Source organism: Lissotriton vulgaris, chromosome 11 (genome assembly GCF_964263255.1).
Source record: "Lissotriton vulgaris chromosome 11, aLisVul1.2, whole genome shotgun sequence".
Taxonomy (NCBI): Eukaryota; Metazoa; Chordata; class Amphibia; order Caudata; family Salamandridae; genus Lissotriton; species Lissotriton vulgaris.
Genome location: NC_141699.1, coordinates 758,989,942 through 759,012,846, shown reverse-complemented (window position 1 = coordinate 759,012,846; position 22,905 = coordinate 758,989,942). Strand labels below are relative to the sequence as shown.

Below are 22,905 nucleotides of genomic sequence, written 5' to 3'. Positions count from 1 at the left end.
GTTCCCCATCCCCTTTGTGAATGTAGGCTCCTACATTTTTTAAGAGCAGGCAGTGGTCCCACGGACCACTGCCTATTCTTTAAAAAAAAAGTAGCTTTTAATTTTAATTTTTGAAATGCATCCATTTTTATTTTCGAAATGCATCCCGTTTACCTTTAAGGAAGATTAAGACACATTACAGAAGTAAGTTGGGGAGGGTAAAAAAACACTATGATGTGGAATGTGGGTATGAAGCCATGGTGTAGCCAAAATGAACCCCTGTTCTCTGGAGGATTTTGCCTGGAGCAGTTGGACAGGCCCTCAGTGCATGGCATTAAGGAGGAGCACAAATTCACAAGCAAAGTCACAAACAACAAAGTTGGTTTAAAGATCTCCAAATAAGTAGTGGAAAGCAAGCCACTTGATGTCTCAATAGCCTGATATACACCTGTATGCTAATCTTTAAAGATCTCTACTAATTAGGTGAGTTGTTTTACTACCTGATTAGTGGGATTATATATTCCAGTTATTTTGACCCGGGCACCCTTGTACATGATAAACTTTTTTATCCATTCTTCCATTCTTCCAGCATAGAGGGAACATCCATCTTACTTACTTTTTCATCCAATGTCTAAATAAATTAAATGGTTTATCCTGTTATGCCAGCGCGAAAACAACCACCAATGAAATGTACTTAAACTCTGCATGGCGAATTAATGCAGCACAAGGGAACCTTGCGATGGTAATTTTTCCAAACCTCCACAAAATAAATTAATTAAAGAAAAGTTCCTTTCCATCATTACAGCTGGAATAGACTGAAATGTCCCACTTTTATGAGTGTCATGGGTAAGTATATTTTCATTTTTTTTAGCCGTCTTCCCCTTAAGTCCATTGCCCTATTGACCATCTGCAACGCCCAACAATGGGCATTGGCCAGACCCATGCTTTAGTCATTGGGGCTTCTGGGCTCTTTTAATCACCATATTCCACCTTGTATAAGCAGAGCTTGGAAGGTGTTTAAATCACTAGACCCATATATGCCTAGAAAAAAACAACTCAATCATCGGAGACCAGATGTCGGCCTCTTTTATACTAGGACATCGTATGTCCAGCATACATACTGACTAAACCTGTGCCACTCATTCTATATATTCAGGGGAGGATGGATCAGTCCATTTTCCGCAGAAAATGTCATGGGTTAGTTTACCCTGGTCTCTGGCTCTAATTTTTATTTTTTATTTTTACAAATAAAGCATTGCATTCAGCTGTATTAGGATCTGTACTCAGTTCTGCATTGCACTTGTAATGTTATTCCATTTAACTAACTGCTGACATTCCCCTATACAACATGCATCGTATCATATGCATATCTGAACCGCTTCATTATTTAATCACGCACTTCAGTATTATTAGTCCCTTTTGATGTCAGTGCTTCAATCTTATACATTTGTCCCATACCCAAACCTATTGTATTTGTAACTGAAGCAACATCTTACATCCATGTATCCTCTTTGTGAGACCCTCATTGATAACTGCGATTCCTTTGTGTTGAATCATGACAACGCTTTGCTTCTCTAGCCAGTAAACCACAAGGACAGACTCTGACAATAGAAAGCGAAGAGTAAAGTCTGGTAACTCTCAACACATCCTCTTTTTTAACTCTTCTACAGGAAAGAAAGCCTACAACTTTATGCACCACCTTACGATCTTGTAAAGTTTTCCCGGAAAGTTCACCCAAATTCTTTGATGGCTTGCCCAGCTGGTCACTAGTGGAAAGGACCAAAAGATCGGGTGTCCCTCAGGCCAGAAGCAGATCCGGTCAGTGGACTGCCGAATTGTGCTCCCAAGTCCTGACACATGTTTCTCTTGGTTCTGGTCCACCCTCAATTGCCTGAATCCAGCAATATGGAATCTCCACATGGCTTGTCAGTTACATTCCTTGCACGGTCCTACCCACCACTCTCAAAACCATCATCAATACATACCTTTGTTAAACTAAGTGAAATTAAAATGGGAAAGCCAGAAAACTGCACAGAGGCCTGATTCCATAGTGTATTTTAAATATGAAAAGTCCTGGTTACTACACAACTGCTCATGACAGGTGATGTACAATGATAAAACCAGCACCTGGCCTAAAAACCAGGCATGGTCTGTCGAGGAAGTACCCTCTAACACAGAAAGTAACACTTTGAAAACGATCTCCGACACTGGAGCCAGTGGTTAAATAAAGTAGGGGCACAACAATCAGATTTAAAATGGAATTTCATTGATAATTCGAGACATGCACTGAAGGAATAACATCACTTGTCCAAATAAATGAAGGACTAATTGAAAGACACTGTGTTCTGTTACATTATAAGTAATACCCGAACAACATCACTTTTCCAATAGGGTTTCACGGGTGTATAACACAAATGATCCTTCAACTCCTCTAGCACAGTGTGGCCTCACATTTCAGAGAGCCACCCTTTAACCCAAAGCTACCAGTATATTTGGGATATCTTGGTGGGTCCTAGCCACATTTTTTAAGAGGGGGTGGAACCATGTTTTGTCATGCTGCTGGCTATACACACTGAAGTTTGCGTTCAAAAAAAGAATATAAGGGCAATATTCAGCCAAATTTCTGGTATTAGTGAGGGTGTTCATGAAATGCAAATTAAGATAAAGAAAATAAACACTTTCAATTCACATTTACACATTTTAAGCAAAAAACTTGGATAGTCCATTATTTTTTTGGGGTGAGAATTGCAGATGTAAATACTGTGAATAAAAGAAACAGGGGGAAGCAAAATGATGACATTGTTTTCATGAATTGTAGTAGGCCTTTTTACGTAATACTTGGGCAGGGGATTTTCTGTGAGGCATGCTGTATTCAAGTAGGGACTTGAAGTTCCGCCCACTCTCCACCTATATTTTTCTTTGCCTTGTGTCATTGTCCACTGTAAACTGTAACTGTTCATTGGTCCATAGGCTTAGTAGTCCCTCCTTAGTACCACCTTGTCTCATTTTGTAACCTTCTATGGCGTCACCCCCTGAGACTTGTGTTGTTATTCGGTAAGCTTTCATTACAGCCTCCAAGCACTATTTTCTCAAATAGCTTTGTCCTGCCAGCTGTTGCAGGTAGGACACGCTCTATCCTAATGCTTTGTTTTAATTTCTATAGCACGAACGCATTTGCAGTGCAACAGGTCTCGCATTTGTGAGAGGTTAAGCTGTTGGCACTGTAAATGCCAATGCATTTTATTTATCTGTTTTAAGCCCTTGGCTGCTGGGGCTATTCCCCTGCTGTGCTGGGGGGCGGGGGCGCGCACAGCGCCCCCATGCTCATGACGAGCTCAGCTCGTCATGAGCCACGGTGCTCCGGTGCTCATGTCGAGCTGAGCTCGTCACGACCACGCCCGTTTAATGGAACGTTCAGCACAGCAGGGGAATTAGCCCAGCGTGTGAGCGTTCCACGGGCCATGACCAGCTCAGCTCGTCATGAGCACCGGAGCACCATGGCTCATGATGAGCTGAGCTCGTCATGAGCATGTGAGGGGTTAAAAACAACACATAAATAAAAGGCATTGTCATTTACAATGCCAATACCTCAAACTCTTGTAAATCCAAGACCTATTGCATAGCAAATGCTTATTTCATCTATGCACCCAAGACCGGGGACAACATCTCTTTACCATTAAAACTGCCCCAAAGCTGCTCCAATTTAGAAAAGAGTTCAACACTGAATTCTTAAAAAAATATATATTTTAAGTTTACATCCCAGTGCATTAAGCATCCACAACTATGCTTCCTCTTGTTTTTGACTACATTCAGCGCCTGATGTCGTTCGTCTAGGTTTGTGCTATAGTAATACCATATACATATATATCAATGTGGGTAGAAATTGTACTGGCCAAATATTTGATCACTTGTACTTTATTCACTCAAAGAATGGAATGTGCTTTGCTATTGCCTAGTCTATGCGCTTAGAAATGAATAAATGAATGAATGAATGATATTTATAAAGTGCATTGTTACCCAAGACGGTGTCCAGGGGGCAATAAAGAAAAGCTGTGAGCGAACATTTACCAAATTAGAGGCTATATAGCTTAAACTGGGCCCTGGGAGATAGGGACGCCTTAAAAAAGAAGTCAGCCATTGAGGGAGGCACATTGTTATTGTTATGTTGCACAATATAAGGCTTCGAGAAAGTCACCTCGGGCTTGCCACTTGCTAACCAAGGCTGCACACAACGCACGTGCAGCCCGCGGGCCACACGGTGCCACCGTTTCTCTTCAGCAATACGACCCTTTTACTTTTTAATGCTACGGCGCAGCTGCCGGCTGATGGTTTCATGCCTTCATTAGCAGCGGAGCGGTGCATAGGTGGTGTCTCCGGGGCCTAGACATGACCCAGGCGGCGACCTGTGAAATTACACTGGCTGTCCAGTAATCAGTACTGCCAGCCGCTGATAGCACCGGCGGATCCAGCTGGCTTCATCGCGCGCGGCTCGCGCTGCACCCGCGCGCATCTCCAAACCAGTCACGCTCGGTGGCGTCTCCTCGGGGCCTCTCATTCCCTTTCATTCATTAGTATGAATCAAGCGGTATATTACTGCTGCCGCCGTCTGCGCACGCACGCGCACAAACGCACTGTAAACACACTCTTGGCAGAAAATTACGCGCGGGAAAACAGACAGGAGCGGCCATAGGCACATAGATATATTTCTCGGAGAAATACACAAAACAACAGAGAGATATAACTTAGGCATAACTAGGGCTTTGTATCCCTTGCCTCCGTTGTTTTGGTGTTGGACGTATTTGAACTGAGCATTACATATATTTTCTCCCACTTTGTCCACGATATCGTGCAAAGAGCAAACTGTGGCAAGCTTTGATAATAACGTGCAGTAAACAGGCACGAAAAGTCCAGTAATTTGTAACCACGGTTTCCACCAGTCTCTGTGTACTTTTAAATTTAAAGCTAACTGGCCTGGAGGAAAAACATTTATAATTTAGTTTACCAATGTCAAGTAACCCAGAAGGGTGGTTCGTTGGGTTCAGTAGAAACAATTCGATTGATAGGGAGAATACATTTACTTACAAAAGACCATTCTTTCTGAGGTATCCTAATATTGGTTGTAGAAAGGATCTATTTGTCTATCTATCTATCTATCTATCTATCTATCTATCTATCTGTCTGTCTGTCTGTCTGTCTGTCTGTCTGTCTGTCTGTCTGTCTGTCTGTCTGTCTGTCTGTCTGTCTATGCCTTTCCATGCCGCCTTCCATTTCTTCTACCACCATGGTCGTTACTAGTAGACTCTTACTTCATTATACCTAATTGGTTATGGCTGGACTTATTATAATGTCAAATGAGTTAAGTTTAAGTTAAGGTTAGTTCAAGTAAAAGACAGGTCAAAGTAACTGAGCCTATATACATAGTAGGCAAATTTATGTTGTATAAAGTGATTGCCAATAAAGCAGTGATAGTCCTTTGCAGAATACTTCACTAGTAGAATAACAATACATTTTAGTGGTGGTATACAAGTACTGAATATTTACACAAAAGCTGTAATAAAGTGAAGTTTTAATTAAAGGGAGTAACCTTACAGTTTTAATTGGGTAAAGTAGTAGTTATGTAGTGGAATAAACTTGCTGTATTGTAGTGGAGACCTTCTATTTTGGAGTAGTGATATTGAAATACCATTATCGTGATGAAGTTCTTATGTGTTGGAGTTGTGATTTAAAAGAAAGGTGCTGTAGTGAAAGCTGAAAAGTGTAATAAAATGCAGTAGACCACCGTAATATGAATTGATTACTGCAATGATATAGCATTATAGTTACGTCAAAAGTACATAATTTATGTAATTGAGTGTAGAGAATGAACTGTAGCATGGTAACAGTGCAGTGAGAACCATACATACCAGTTTTGTGGGTTTGTTGTGATGCTGTGATACAGTAGTGGAAAAGCTGAAGGTGTCATGGAAAAGTAATGGAGTTGTGTACCTTACCTGGGATGTGGTGGTCATTTTTTTAAATAGAGCTTTGAATTTAATGCAGCGGTGATGTGGTGTTGTAAATTACTTCTGTTGTAGTAGAATCATGATTTTTGAGTGGAGTGAGTGTAATCAATCAGAGAGCACACAAAAATAAAATGTGAACATCTTAATGGTGCTGACCATCAATTTAAATGAGTCACCAGAATGCAAAGCCAGGAGTTGAACCGGTAATGTTTAAAGAAAATCCTAAAGTCAGCGTAACCTTTTGGGCCCTCTTTACTATTGGCCCAATTGTTGGTGAATTTGGTAGTAACTGTTACTGCACGGCCTCACAGCTCTCAAACCCAGCTGTATAATTTCCAAAGTCAGCACAATCAGCAGCCCACTTACCCAGCAGACAAGCTCACCATCGCTAGTGGCTTTGGGCTCCTGGCATGTCCACAGCTAGGAGATCATCAGACTGCAGACTAAGAAGTGTAAAAACGAAATAAAACAGGGCACAGACTTCTCCATGTGGGTACCCGGGATGAAGAACAATGTCCCTATATCCATCAGGACTGCCTCAATGGTGCTTCAGATTAGGAAAGAGCTGAGAACTCACCTCTTTAACCCCTCCCATGCTCGTGACGGAACCGTTCCGTCACGAGCCTCGGGTGGGCTGTGCTGGTGACGGAACGGTTCCTTCAGGGTCCTCTCGCCGCGCCTGCACGGCACGAATTCCGCGCCTACTCTAACGTTCTGAAGCGCGGGCGGGGCCGTGACGGAACCGTTCCGTCACAAGCACAGCTCACCCGTGTGCCGTGACGGAGCGGTTCTGTCACGAGCATGGGACCGCCGCGCGGCCCCCCCACCCCCTTAGCACTGCGGCGGAATAGCCGCCGCAGTGAAGGGGTTAAAGAAGACTGCATCACATTGTATTATTTGTCCACAAACCAACTACGTTTTTCCTTTGCTTATTAACTTTATGATTGACAGTTGCCACGGCTATGTTTGCACTTCAACATCACCACATACATACATATCTCAGCATTCCCCCCCCCCCCCCCCCCCCCCCCCCAGTAAAAACAGGACAAGTGAATTGTCCCTCAATACTTAAAGCCTGTTTAATGATGCCCCGGATTATCTGAATAAGGTCAATAATGCAGGTTTACCAGCCCCATCAGAATTACATGTTGTGGTGTTTCACCTGAAGTCACAGCTGCTGAAAATTCTGAATTCCACAAGAAACATCTTGAGAAATGCTGCAAGAACATGCAGTGACCCTGTACAGCTCTCCGTTGCCTTTTGAATAAAAACACTTATGTGCCAACATCAATTTCCACATGTGATCCCCTAAAATATCAGAATGGGGAGTATTTCCTCCCCACTGACCAGCTTAAATAACGGATGAGCTTGGTATCAGTAACTCGTGGGGATGAGGAATTGGAAGGGGTTTGGGTGAGGAGAAGGGGGTGCAGGGCCTGATTTTGTCCGACTCACAATCCAGCCTTAACAGAAGCAACAATGTTGTAAATGTGTTATTAGTGGAAATATATAGAGGAGGATTGGTGTAGTAGTGCATTAGACTGATTGTATAAGGCTGCATGGATGTGGCTGTGTAGTAATATAATGTAGTATTGATGTTCTTGGAGAAACGATAAGGAGAAGAGTGTACAACGTTAATAACGTCAAGTATGTAAATAATGAATTAATTATCTGTATAGTGGAGTCATTACATAGAAGTTATGTTATCCTGGAGTAGTGTAGTGAAGAAGCAGTATAAAGAGAGTTATAGAAAATCACAATGCATTAATATTGAACTGGTGTGGTAATGAATGCATATAGTTAAAAAATCACATATGTGAATAGTGAAGTAATGACGTCGATGATGTAGAGAAGAGATACTGTGGAGGAAATTTTCTGTAGGTTTTACGGGTACAACTAATAGTTGTGCCACAATGTATTGATTGTTTAGTGAAGTAGTGTAGCTATAATGTAGTGAATAAGGAATGTAGTGGAGTGGACAAGTATTGGTGCAGTAAAGCAGCCATGTCATGGAATCATGCTATATTCACATGTGGTACTGTGTACTGATAATAGTGTGAATTTGTGATACAGTTGACTTCCCACTTGAAATTGAAGTGACAATCTCTCAGAGAAGCGATGCACTAGAGTCATGATGAAATGTAGATTAGAGCAAAAGTAATGCAGTAATAGAGTAAATAGATTGTGTAATGGCAGACATGTAGTAGGATGGTGGTATCTCAATTTTTACTCACAAAGTAGCTGGTTGAGATGATGGTTTAAGAGCACTGCTTTTCTTTTTCTTAGCATAGTTGTAATGTGTGGTGGTCATGATGAAACAATGTTTGATGATGCTATATTGATGGCATGTCCCTCATTTGAGGGCCATCAATGCTTTGTAACAAGTCACAAAAGATAAAAGAGAATGAGGAAAGAACCTACATTTTGTAACGACTCCCTCCAAGCGGATTATGTTTGGATGGTCGAACTGCCCCATAATACTGGCTTCTCCCAAGAAGTCTCTCCTCTGCTTCTCCGAGTATCCGGCCTTAAGACTCTTGATAGCCACAAAGATCTCACGCTTGCTTGGAAGCTTCAGGCGCCCACTGCAGACCTCTCCAAATTCACCTGTGGGGTTTACAAAAGAGAAATAAAGCATTAGAGTGAATGCCAAAGGGATGAGGGGAATGTCTTACTCTCAATAGTGATGTCCTGACGTCATCAGGATCCAGAGATGCATGATATAAATTAGAATTCAGGAGACATCCCACCACTATAATGAGGGTCTTTCACAACCTGAAAAGTGAGTGACTGATTACATGAGTCCTTGGGTAGAGCGAGCACACAGATACTGACGCATCAGTGACACCTGTTTGGAAACTGGAAGTACGATATGTTAAATATGTCAGTACTGCCTGCGGTTCACCTTTGACTACACCCAGTTGCTATTACGTCCAACTCAGCAGTGTATGAAAGACGCCCACGAAGAAAAGCAGAACACATAGAATGTTGGCCAGCCCACAGTCAAACGTTCCCTTGACTGAGTTAGCATGCATTGGCAATGCTAAATGTTCCAGTTTTGTATAGTGATAGAGTATCTCAAGCTTCAGTAAGACAGAAAGAGCAGGTACGCCTAAATGGACATAAGCAGTGCAAGAGTCCACTGAAACCAGTAAATAAATGTGACGGGACCATGCAGAAAGTAAGAGGAATGAATGGGTGCAGAGGAAGAGATGTCACTGACAAAAAAGGGAGGCTATGCAACATGTGTGAAAAGAACACGTTAACAGTAAGACTGTATCTAGATTATTGTTGTGTCCAGTTCTTGGTTCCTCATTTGTCCACTTCTGAAGGACTCCTATGGATTTTTTTCAGTCCTACATCTTAATTCTGACATACTTTGTCAAGTTCTGGAGAACACATAGAGCATATTGGGTACAATTTACAAAAGTAAATGTACATGAGTTGATATACTCACATGTAGGTCTACTTCAACAGCTAGGTGTAACACGCCACCTGCTTAGTTATTCATAATTTCTGAATGGAAACTTACATCTGGCTGTAAACTTACAAGTTTCCATCCTCTCAAAGAGAAAGAGAAGCCTCAGAAGAATGCATTTACAAGGGTAAAGCTACCATTGAAATGCTATCACCTGTTGGTGGAGATCTGCCTATGGAAAGTAGTATGTAGTAGCAAGTATGTAGCACTATTGGAGGACTACTTTAACTACTACTACAAAAAAGTTGTTGAATCAGCCCATAGAATCTCATCGTTGGGGCCAGCTGTGGTGCATTACAATCGGTTCTGGTGACCACTTCTGTCAAGTCAAATTATTGACAGATTGAACATCATAAAAATGTATCAATACATACCAAAATAAATAAAACAAAAATCAATACAAAATGTATTGAAAACAAGGAAAAACCATACAATCATAAAATAAATATGAAATAGTAAAATATCAATTAAAAATATTTAATTGCCAGAACACTGTTCAATCAATCAATCAATCAATCAATCAATCAATCAAAGTACTTGTAAAGCGTGTTACTTACCCGTGAGGGTCTGAAGGCGCTGAAGGGAGGGGGTACCGCTACTGCTCGAAGAGCCAGGTCTTGAGGAGTCTTCTGAAGGCGAGCAGGTCCTGGGTCTGCCGTAGGTGGGTAGGGAGGGTGTTCCAGGTCTTGGCGGCGAGGTAGGAGAAGGATCTGCCGCCGGAGGTTGTTCGTTGGATGCAGGGTACAGCGGCGAGGGCGAGGCTGGCGGAGCGGAGCTGGCAGGTGGGGTGTATAAACTGAGTCTGCTGTTAATGTAGGCTGGTCCCGCGTTGTGGAGTGCTTTGTGTGCGTGGGTGAGGAGCTTGAAGGTGATCCTCTTGTTGACGGGGAGCCAGTGTAGATCTCTCAGGTGGGGGGTGATGTGGCTGCGGTGGGGGACGTTGACGATCAGTCGGGCAGAGGCGTTTTGGATGCGCTGTAGTCGTCGTAGGTGTTTGGTAGGGATTCCTACGTAGAGTGCGTTGCCATAGTCCAGTCTGCTGCTGACGAGGGCCTCACGCTCATCGAAGTGCAATTTGAGCAAACCCTTTCATATTGCTAGAACATGTATATATAAATTCCCTTAATTTGAAATATTAGTAGTTAATTGATTAACCACTTTAAGTTTAATAGACCATGCAGAATAAACAAATTTAGATATTGCGATCATGACCTCACTGATAGAGTCACTTGTATAAACTTTGAAAGCATTTATGCGGTATGACATCCCCAGGGGACGACACAGACGGGCAATCCACCGGGCCCTTGGGCTAGAATAGAATGGGCAAAAATGAGCAGATATTCCTCGGTCTCCACAGATAACGTGCATGACTGCCATTAAGTGGACTTTGCTTGTAGAAGAGCCCATTTTGAAAACCCAGCTGTCTGCAAGATACAATACTTAAACTATAAGTAAAGCAAGTGCGCACGAGCTGGACGAATAAAGTTACAAAAATCCTTAGCCTTGGGCATAATTCTAAGTAGTAGAAAGAACCTTGTGGAACTGCTTGTAGAACTAGACAATTAATTCTGGACAATAGCTCTCTCCCAGTATCTAGCTTTAACATCAGTGGCTGCAGTGAGCGTGATAGAGGTAGGCTCTTCGCAATAATTGCCTAGACCCAGGTCATAGAGAGATTTCCTTACGGGCTAGCCACATGGTCTTGCTAGTGCTGCGTAAGTTTAGAATATCAGCAAAGCGCTCTCTTCAGGAGTGTAATTCCTCAATGGCCCATACACAGACTCAATAAAGTAACAGCTTTAATGAAGCCAATGCAAGGACAGGTTTAAGATCAAGGTCCAATCTAAGTAGAACTAGAGTGTTACCTCTTCCCAGATCTGTAAGAGCTCTTATGAAGTTTTTCTCACTGGTCCCCAGGGTGCCCATGGAGCAATGGCTCCATAACTCTGAACCATACCGTGCTGCATCCCTTGGATGCGTTTTATCAATTTCCATAGCTGGAAGAATTGGATACTAGGGTGCCTTTTTAGCAACTCTAACAATGGTTGCAGCTCTATGGGTTAGCAAGAGTGAGCTTTTCAAAATCTGTGGGGCCCATGATCCTGAATCAGCCAGATGGATCCCCAGGTAATCAAATTCCTTAAAACTTTCCAGCACTTCTTGTCCCACGCTAATGGTTCTCATCTCCCTCTTCCTCTTACCTTAAGTCATCTGCTTGATTTTTAGTGCATTCCTTTGAAGGCCTGCAACATGCAAAATACATTTAATATGTCGAGAGAGGTTTGCAATCCAGCCCTAGTTTTGGCAATCAGAAGAGTGCCATCCGCCAAAAAGAGGGCAGGAATTTTCTGACCTGCAAACAAAGGGGAATCCTTTGCACAGTTGCTCAGGAAGTTGACACAAAATTATTAATATACAAAGCATAGAGAGTTAGATCCAGGACACAGCCTTGACAAACACCCTTGTCAATAGTGTTTTCCTGGGTTAATTCGGCATTCACACCACAGCAAACCCTGACAAAGTTCCCTTTGTGAAGGCATGCAAATATATTTAACAGATTACAAGGGATTCCCAGCCCATGAAGAACCTCCCAGAGGTCCGTTCTGGGGACCAGATCAAAAGCGCCTCGGAGATCAATTAACGCCCAAAAAAGACTCCTCTTCCAGCGTCCACAGTTTTCCACTAAGTCATCAAAAAGAGGAAGCCCTGTTTGAGGGAGATGGTTTTGGCCCTAAAACCTGCTTAGACGGGGAAAGACTATGGTTGTCCTCAATCTAATAATGTCTCCAGTACCTGTTTGAAAAAGATCTTTTGTAAGTACTTGAAGAGACTAATTGGTTGATAATTAGACAACATTTTCTGATTTTCTTTTTTAAAAACAGGAACAATCTCTTCCACATTCCACGAAGCAGAAATGGCTGCACCAGTCAAGATAGCGTTAGAGACAGTATTAATGTAGGGGACCCGGATACTTTGATCAGATTTAAAAAGAGCCACTAGGATTTTGTCCAGGCCCGGTGCCTAGCCTGACTTCTGAGAGGAGACTGCTGCGGCTGTCTCGGCTGGGGTAAAAACAACTGGTGGAAATGTAGGCTCAGATAGACAAACAAAGTCTTCCTCTCTACTCTGAAGAATGGAGTACATTTCTTGTGAGTATGAATACAGGTACTCAAAATGTTAGCCCATTCGGTTGGTAGAATAGATTTTTCCACTGGCTTAGGTAGATTTCCACTATGTAGACTCAGTAACCGCCAACATTTTCTTGCATCATTATAAGCAGAACTTCTAAGAGATCTTCCCTTTGGACCTTTCCCAGGTTACCAATATGGTGCTCTGCAGTCCCTACGCTCAGGCTTTATTCCTTTTTTCTAGCTTTAAGGAACTGTTGTTTTCCTCTCTGCACTATTGGGAGAACCACGCAGCCTAGTTAGCCTTATAAAATACCTTCCTAAAATTCTTAGGGAAGGGGTTTTTAAGACCAGAAAATAATTTGGCATACTCAGCGACAATCGTCATTAATTACCCAGGTTTTAAGCATCACCACGACATAAGAGGCAACATCAGCTTATATACTTGTCAGCACCTCAGGAAAAGAGCACACAGCTTTTCACTTCACGTTCCTACGGGTATTGGTGGATTCCAATAGTTGGCAGTGGGGCTGAGATAAAAGTGGTGGTAAATGGGGAATTAGGTCTTTCACTGTTAGGATCAAAGGATTATGGTCACTCCATTCCCTCTCTCGGACTTTCATGTCCTCCATCAACTGCCATAATCTAAGATCAAAAATAAAATAGTCAATAGGGGTGGAATCAGACCCTTTTTTTTAAATGTTGGCATAAGAGGGACATCAGATGATGAGCAGCCATCAGAGGCCCTCAAGCTAAACACTAAAGTAAGATCAACCATTTGGAGGGCAGCCCTTGAAAGATGATGCCTCATTGGACGTTAGTGTAGGAATGCACCATTCTCGATCTTCGTCACGGCACAAGTCCTGGGAAATTCCATACGGTTTGTAAGTTACATTTAGGTCACCTGCCAAAATAACATGTGATTTAAAACGCATGGCTAGGGTCTCATCCAAGAGGTGGAGAGTTGGAGACTCCTTCCAATTACCAGAACTGTGGTTATAGATAATAATAAATACGAGAGGATTTACCTTAGTAAGGGTAATGAGTAAACCTTGCATTTCTAGTGATGCAATAGGTACCATAGCTTTATAACAGGTGAGCAAATTATTCACCCAAATAAGCAACCCACCCCAAGGGCATCCTGCAAGAGACCTAGTAGCCAGAACACAATAGCTCTAAAAGCCACTTCTGAAAATACTGTCAATCACCCATGTTGCCTGAATAAGGCATATCCTATGAGAAGCCATAAATTGACCCCATTCTAGATCTTGTAATTTCAGGTTTAGCCCAGCAGTGTTTCTGCTTAAAGGAGCTTAGGTGTTTGGTGCTGATGTCATTGGGAAAGAGCGGTTGGGCAGAGTGTCTATGTGCCGCTGGGCTGGTGACAATAAGCCTGCCTGTGTACAATGGGTGAAGGTCCCAAAACATCAGCATAGGTCATCAGGGAGCTCTGTAGAGTGAGCCCAGGAGATGGAAGAGACCAAATTCTATTCTTTAATCAACAAAGGATACCCAAATGCTGTACAGCTACGGACTGGAATATGGGGAGAAAAATAAACCCAGTTGCTGCAATATGGCTCCGTTCAATCAACATCAATTAGGGTCAATGACATCTAATAGCGGCTAGCATTTGAACAGCTTGAACGAGAGAGCCTCACTTGATAGACAGAAAGTGCAGGTTCCGACTGAAGGTGTCGATAGAAATAACCCTATGGAAGAAGGGTAAAAGCGGTTCGGGCCACACAAATTGGTTGCCAGTTAAACAAAAGATTCTGTGCAATGATAGAGTGGTTAGTTAGCAATTACACAATCATCTAGTGTACTCTTTTCCAAAGGGCCCACTCATCCCACCGTACGGATCATCAGAATATCAGATGCTGCTGAATCACGAAAATTAGCGTTAATATGAAACCAATGGAGAAGCCAGTTATTTTGTTGTGCAAAGAATTCAACATTGTTAGGAGTAAAACAGGCAACATTTGATAATTCTGCCACATAAGAGCAATCCTTAGGAGGGAGGTTCACCGTAGGGAGATACGACAATGAATGTTCAATTACCCCAACCACCTAGTCCCCTTATCCCCCGATACAGGAATGAACCCACTCTTTGCCCGGAAGGGCGGGATTGGCCAAAATCTTTGGCCTAGACCTCTTCCTAATAGCGATGTGAATAGGCCCCTGACCGGTGTTCTCAGCCAAATTGACTAAGCAATTAGTGAAGTAAATTACACCTGCACCAGAGGAAGAGGACAGAGAGAAGTTTGAACTCCGAGGTAACAGGGTTAAATTCAACTTTCAAAGTTCTTCCTCAATAAAAAACAGTCGTTCATAAAATAGTTTTTGTTTAGCCTCTGAAATATCTGTTATTTTACTTCACTAAACCCTTACAGCTTCAGCAATGAATGCCTCTCCCTGGCTACTAGAGTCCACCTCTGGGCTTGCAATTAGTAGGCCAGTAGATTTTGTGTTAATGTGTGATTGAAACTGCTTCCATTTTACTGGCTGGACATTATCTGAAGAAAGATATACATTAGGTAGTGATTGCAAATGAACAGGGGAAGGGAAAAATACTCCAACTGATCCGTGTTAGTAGAACCCCGCAGAAGCCTCAGCAGTTTGGCTGACAGGATATGCTGGGAAAGTAGGAGTGAGGGATAAACAGCGCTCAGCCGGTTCAGTCTCTTTGTTAATGACATCCACTGCGCGTTGAAGAAACTCACCCAATGAAGAACCCATCGGGGTTGGCAACAGTCTTATGTTTCCCCATTCCTGCACAACTAACGCTGATACAATCCACCAATTTGGTATTAAAAAATTTTTTTAAAAAGCAAAACATATAATCGCTACCCTAAGAGGCCTCACATAGTCAAAGAGTGGCATGAAGTTGAAATGGTATGACCCGACTCAGAATCTTTCGGGCGATGTCAGGCGAAGATGGGACCACACTTAGCGTGTCTTCGCACAGGCGTGTCCCGTGCCATGGTGAGTTGAGCGCTTTTAAGCTTGAGAGCATTGGAGCCACTTCATCTCAATGGCTCAGCTGTATTGTGGACAATAGAGTCCCACTTAGGTGCTACAACACCAAAGGTGTCCAGCGCCACGCGAAAGCGGAGCGCTTTTCAGCGCAAGAGTTTTGGAGCCAATTCTCCTCATAGGGCTCAGCTCGATTGTTGGCAACGGAGTCCCACTTAGGTCCCACAACACTAATGGGGACTCCCTCTGTTATTTGCCTCTATTCACACACGTGCTTCCTTTGAAAGGCTGTGATTTGAAAACCGTTAACAGCACGTGACGTTTGTTAGCCGGTAACTCAAGTGCTCATGTTCGAAGAAGTAGAAGTTCTGTGATAGCCAGCTGTAGCCTCAGCAGCAACAGAGCAAACTTAGCTCCCTCTTTGAACAGACAGGTCCAGAAAGAAGGGTTGTTGAAGTAGTCGAAAGAATGATTCAAGAAGTCACTGAGATTGTCGCGAGCCAGTCCCACTCATGGAGCATTTTACTGCTGGGGTGGTGCAGGTATGAGACGAGGCCTTACTGCGAGTTGGCGTGCTGACAGTAGAGAGAAAGTAGGGGTAGAGGGAAGGTTCAGAAATCACTAGCTTCTGATGTAAATTGAAGCAGAAGGCCTTCATGGGTTAGTAATGTTACAGAATCCACACAGGGGCAGTGGTCAACAGTCTGAGCTTGTTCGGGGGAAGATTCTACTCACTAGTGCTAAGCCCAATCACGTGCCTTGTGTCGCTGTGCTGTCCTAGTGTATTTGATCTGAGCCCAAGCTCACTGGGATGGTAAAGCAATGATCCAGTAGATTCAACATCTCTGTGCTCAAATTCTGGAGCCGCCCACCAAATGATGATGGTCGTGGACATGAAATGTCTAAATCCTTTGGAGAGGCACAAACCACTGTCTATAGGCTTTGCTGACTCAAACGTTGCAGATCAGAAGTAGCAGCAATTGTATTAATGTCAACACCAAGAGCACCAAGTTGGTTGAGCACCACTGAGCTCCACAACCTGATGGTATCACATTTCCGGCTGCATGTTCAATGGTCATTAAAATGAAAGAAGGACTGAAAAAAGGACACCTATTACACATATTGTTATTGCCAATCAGTGGCAAAAAGTGTCACAGGGTCAATCAGTGCTTGCATCAAGAGGATCCATGCTACCATTCAACAAAACAGATGTTTCAAGGTCCAGGCAGAGCAATGCAAGCCTTCTTTTGGCAAAGCGAGGATGTTTGATGAATGCAGCGATTGGTCCATAGAATGTAGTACTCCAGCAGTTATCCTCGCATAGCACGAAAGCACCTCTATGCCAAAACATAAACATGTTTATAGTAGACCTCTATAACGGGAAGCCTGGATGAACTGATTTATTCAGTGCATATAATTGGAAGATGTTCATCAACATGAAAATGTGCATCATGTGTCATTAAATTATTCCTTGTGCAAAGACGATGTACTACTACAGCGCCTTCGCCCGCTGTCGCGCAGAACACGTGTCGCAATGTGGCTTTTAGCGGGCTCTCTATTAGCCTTATTATTGTCTGTCCACTTTCAGCCTCGGCTCTGTCACTGCCAAAAGCACTCAGATCAGAGCCGGGAGCATTTCCTTCTTGCAAATGGAAAGCAGGCTCCTCGGTAAGAGGGCCATTGTGAGCCACTGAATGAAGGCAAAAACAGCTCACTGTGTGCAGCTAAGTGCAAGAGACCCTCGAATTAAAACCTAAAATAGTCATGAAAGTTGGAATTTACAGACGGGAACCAATCTAGTGCCGAACCAGGAGACATTAGTGCTCAAGTGTTTGTGTTCTTTTTCTCAGCCCACTTTCCTCCCTACCATGACCCAACTCTCGCACATTTCATTCTTTCTTGTTCTCGAAACATCTTCTTCACCTCTAGCCTGCTGCTCTTCTGTCTTTTTCCTTCTGCATTTCGCCTTTCTATGTGTTGCTCACCAAGTGTTTCTTCCTCTCTCGGTGCACTCACCTTCACTCTCTCCCATCTATTGCCTTGTTTTTTGTTCCTTTTTGAACATCTTCACCTTTGCCTTCAATTCCTCTTCTTATATGGTATTCTCTGTGAGACATCCTTATCAACTTATCACTACCCTGGACAACCCTTCTCATTGCCTCTCTATTTTTCCACTTTTATTTTCTTGAATATATTTATTGTTGCTGCTTCTACATGCGACTTCAAGCTCTACCAGTAATGCAATTATGTTCCTTCGTTTTCTTCCCTTTTCTATCTTCCCTGTTGTCCCTTTCTTGATTCTCTTGTCCTCTCCTTTGCTTCCATCCATTAACCTCCTCATTATGTGCCATTTCTTCCCACATCCTCGCCACACACGAACCACTCCACAGGGCTTCCCCAATGTTCTACCCTCTATTTTATTTATTTGGCTCACAGTGGCACACTGATGTCATTTAGGGCAAAATATAGCATTAGTCAGGACCTGCTTTAATTGCATCCCATGTTCATGGTGCATTGATATGATTTCATGAAGGCCTTCTTCCATGACTAAGATCACCACTGCTTAAGTATCATGCTATGCTTGGCCCCAACACATAGATCTACCTATAACCCACGTATTTCTGTGTATGAGAATTTGTATTGTGCTCACAAAGCTGTAAAATGGAGAATTTTGTTGGTTTATACAACTTTGGTGATGGCAACGTTTGACTCGTTAGTAGAAAATAGTTCGGACTTGCAGAAGGTGTTATTGCTTATTTCCTCCTGCAACATCAACATGTGTCAACTTTTCAACTTGACTTTTCTAAAAAGCTCCTCAAGCCGCAAAAGTTTAAGGATGTTGGAAGGATTTAAAAAAAGAAAAACAGCGAGGAGAAGCGATGTTGCCCAACTTTCCACACCTGTAATGTGAACACCAAACGGGGGTTTCATCGTAAAAAAGTCGAAAGCATTTTTGGACTGCGCTTGCAGATCTGGTAAATTTTTAAAATGATCCTGTCACTAGGATATCATATAAGGGGTGCTGTACCTTTAAAACTAGAAAAACATTACTTACTAGCCACGTTTTTTCCCCATATATATGATTTTGCGCCACTTTCTGCTGCAGTTTCTGTATGTCCGCAATCTACTGCATAGTTAGCAAAATACCTGGTTTCTACTCGAGGCTCTACACATGAGCAGGGTTCAACAGAGTACTTAACACTGCAAAAGTTAAGTAGGGACTGCAAAGTAATGGCTGCTATCTTCAGGCATTTAAAGAGGCGAACAGTTTGCCTAGGAGGTATAAACATGCACAATTGATAGACTGCATGCAGGGTGAGCCGTTGTCCGCAGTCCATCCACAACATACTAAATTAAATAGAAGTTAACCCTGTGGAAAGAATGATTTTTCATTGGTTGTGCAAATCTTTGTTTCACAAAAATTGTACATTTTGAGAATTTGACTGACAAAAGTAAAACATGAATGGGGCTACTAGGAGGACAAAGATGACACTAGGGTCTGGGTGGTACACCATTTCCTTTGGGTATCACAACAGGCATCCATGGTTCCATTTTAATATATATGATACCTGTTAAAGTGGTGATTACTTGCGGTTACTTGCATTCATACAGTTGCAGCATGTGTACATTTGTTGTAATGCTCTTGTGATTGTTTGTTGTTGGCAGCTTTGAGAGTTGGAGTGGAAGCATCACTAATTCATGGCCTGTAAATGAAAAGCATCATTCTATGTATAGAAAGGAGATAGTATTTTATATCTCTCCACGCTCACCTGCCCCAATTACTCGTTCAATTCGAATGGAGGAGGCGTCGATTTCCTTGGCAAAGTCGCGGACGGCCTGATTAGGGTCCTCGTAGGTGTGCGGATGGATGTAGGTTTTACTTCCAGGCAACTTCACTGAGGAAAGATAAGCATAGTAATGGGTCAAAAGCATGATGGGAGCAACCCTCAGACAGAGGCGTGGCCTCTCAGTATGACTGAGGAGGTTTGAGCTTCAGATTTCTCAACAATCACACTGGGACATCTTGTTAAACATATTATTTGAGAAGCAGGACATGGGAGGGCTTAAGGAGCAGTGGAAAGAGAAAGGAGTGTCGATTGTGAAGGGTAATTAAGATGCAATAGTTTTGAAACTAATCAACATTTTTTAATTCGTTCAATACATAGACGAGAGAGTGTGTGTGATTTTGTAAGTGTGGAAATGTAAAAATCCCAGGTGAACTCCGACAGACACTTCACATTACCCATCTGAAAGCACTTGTACTCAACTGTTTAATCAGAATACATTTTCTAGGGGGTGTTACACCCCAAGCCCCTCCCCCCACGTCACTCTCCCAGAACTACGCCCCTGCCACCAGCAGCCTGTCAAATGTGCTGCCTCTGTTTCCTGCCTTTGTCTCGATGTTACAGAACACCAGCACCACAGTTACATCAGGCCAGGCTCACTTGTCGCTTGGGGTCAGTAATAACATTCAATAACTAAAGGTTTTGCATGTAGATAAACTCTCCATAACGACTGAGTAGCTAGGTTGTCCACCAACCTCATGCTCAATTCTGCTCAATTCATGTCTTAACTGGGTTTATTGCAGAGCTGTTCTGAACAACTCTGCATACAGCAGAACTGGGAGAATGCCGGCCCTTCACCCTACTCTTGATGTGCCACTCAGTCACAGGCAAAGGGTCTGGCATGATAAAGAGCATGAAAGCTGCCTCTCTAACGTGCATGGTGCTTTAACTATGTGTCTTATTGCACATAGCTACAGATGAAGAAACAGAGGCAGATCCTCCGCTAAGCTGGAGGAGCGTCACCCCACTGCTCTTTGAGTGGGAAAAATAAAATGATAATAACGTAGTTATTATGATTTTATTTTACGCATGTTCAGGGCATGGTTATGGTGTGGCGGGGCTTGTGGCACAGGGGGAGGAGTCGTTTTCACACTCAAAGTGGCATGAATGCTTGGCCTTCTGTCTCCGGCCGGCCAAACAGTCATGCTCACTTGTCATTTTCCTCGCCAGGCTGCATTACACAGCCTGGTGGGGAACATGCCCAGACCCCCAGGCCCCATCTGAGAGCCGCTCAATGGCACTCAGACCAATCACAACACTGCATTGCAGCATTGCGATTGGCTATGGGGGGCATGGGTGCTTCCTGGTTACAGGACTTAACGCCATTGTTGGAGAAGGGGAGGAAAGACTGGACCGGCAGATGAGGTAAGTAATATTTTTTTTAAAATGTGTCCTCTCCACTGTCCCATCTAGCCACCCCACTTCCCCAGCCCCTCCACCCTCATTCCCTGCCAGCCTCTACTGTGAAGAAATGGAGGCCGCAAAAATCACACATCCTCCCTGACTGCTTTAGCTTTCCTAATGTGCCATCATTGCCACCCTTGTTCATTATAAAATCGGGGCTTACATTGCCACAGATATTAGAACATTGCTGAATACGCACTGGCAATACCAATTGGTTTGACTCATAAATGAAAGAGCCTCTCCTGTAACTGAAAACGTTAGACACTCAATAAGATATCAAACATGCACTCATTATTTAACTCATACATTCACCCAGTGACACAATTTTTTAACAAGCAAATGGAGGAGAAATTAAAAGAATAAAAGTAGAAAAACACAACATGCCACCACCTTAACTTGGTGAGCATTTGCTTGCAATTCAAAAATTAAATTAACACAGCATGTGGAGGCTCTTTCATATGGTGCTGTACAAAGTCTATAGCTGTTTTAAAGTGCCAACACAACTGTCATGTTCAGTAGCAATGCATACTCCATCTTCAAGAGATAAAAACAGTGATTCACTAGGCACAACATCATTTCAAGATAGTCCCTCTGTAAACACTGCATGCGGAGGCCATCTTCGAATGGTAATATGTAGAGTGCATCACTCTTGTACTGCTTCTAGGTGTCAAGTCAAGTTTATTTATCTGTTTAATTAATTAACATCTTTAAAAAATACTTAAAATATCACCAAGTATTAGAAAAAAGTTAAAACACTATATACACGATTTTTCTCATATTGTATACTTACTAAAATGCAATACACAGTATATTTTTGGATACAGAGACTAGATAGTTCAGATATTACTCCTCTAGTTTTTTTCCTACAGCACATAACATTTTTAAAAATGCAGAGTTCATAAATATGTCTTTAGAGTTTAGGCATGCCATCAATGCTTGCCTACATGTCCTTACTCCACGGGCATTGAATAGTCTCTTAAGAGTGGTTTTCCTTTCAATTTCTAATTCAGGACAAAGACGTAATAAATGTATAATTTCCTCTTGTCCACATTTACATAACCTACATACAGTGTTCTCCTCATTGCTCTTCCATGTAGGTAAATGACATAAACCCAGCAATAATCCAAAACGTGCTCTGATAAAGATTTGTTTATTATTCTGCGACCATGATGTTTCAAGATATTCTTGGACTTTTTTTCATAAATCCATTTATAATTGGCCATGCGTGTCTTCTTTTTACAACTATATCCTTATCCTTTATCAGCGACAGTTGATTAGTAAGTTTGTTAATTGTTTTTTTTAAACTTTCCTGGGTAATTGTATTCTCCCAAATTGATATTACACCAAATTCTTCCTTTGCTTGATTTAGATAAGACCAGGCTTGCAGTTTTCAACTTCTTACTGTAGCAGGGTTTCCGTTCTCCCACAGAACTGTGCACAGAGATCTAGAACCTGGGTGAGTTAGGGTGACCCACAACTCACCTTTGTTTCAGAAATCCCCTTACCAAGCTAGCTACAGTGTCGCATCGGTAGTAAATACTTCCCAATGACTTAGACAATCCAGAACATGAACTTAGAATACCTCAGGTATCGTGGAACACATGAACACTCTTTCGTTATATTATCATTCCAAACCGAAACTGGGAGGCAGAGAATACACGTGCAAGTTTGAAATGTTTATTTTTCAATGCAGCATTCTCAAACGCAGTATCTTGTATAATATCAACATACATATTATAAAAATCTGAGTCAGCAGCATAGTCACTAATCCATAGTAAGCAAAAGGTGATAACATGTTATGATGCAAAATCTATAGAATTCTGTATCACCTATATTTCGCGCACCCTAATTAGCATATTATATTATATCTAAGAAGGTCTCATCTGGGTTCTTAGCAGGGCGGACCCATACCTCTAATTCTCAGTAGGAGGAGATCACATCAACAGCTACCAGCTCTCAGCATGCTCAGCATCAAGTGTGTTGATTCATTCCCTGTAACTGTATCTAAATCCACGTAGAGCCAAATGTTGGCACAAACATTATTTGTGTTATGTCTAACGTGGTGCGAGGATCAGGCCTTCAGTAACCTTGTGTTA

At 42.5% G+C, this 22,905-nt stretch overlaps 1 protein-coding gene across 2 annotated transcripts in view; it reads right to left on the bottom strand.

Annotated features, from left to right (window-relative positions):
* Nucleotides 1–22,905, bottom strand: part of LOC147683468 (ephrin type-A receptor 3-like) — a 522,416-nt gene that overhangs the window by 84,721 nt on the left and 414,790 nt on the right. For both annotated transcript variants that reach the window (XM_086943881.1, XM_086943880.1), the window contains exons 10-11: nucleotides 19,331–19,456; nucleotides 8,403–8,588 (exon numbers count right to left, since the gene is read on the bottom strand). In XM_086943881.1, coding sequence (XP_086800007.1) covers nucleotides 8,403–8,588; nucleotides 19,331–19,456 — 312 coding nt within the window. The remainder of the gene's footprint in view (nucleotides 1–8,402; nucleotides 8,589–19,330; nucleotides 19,457–22,905) is intronic.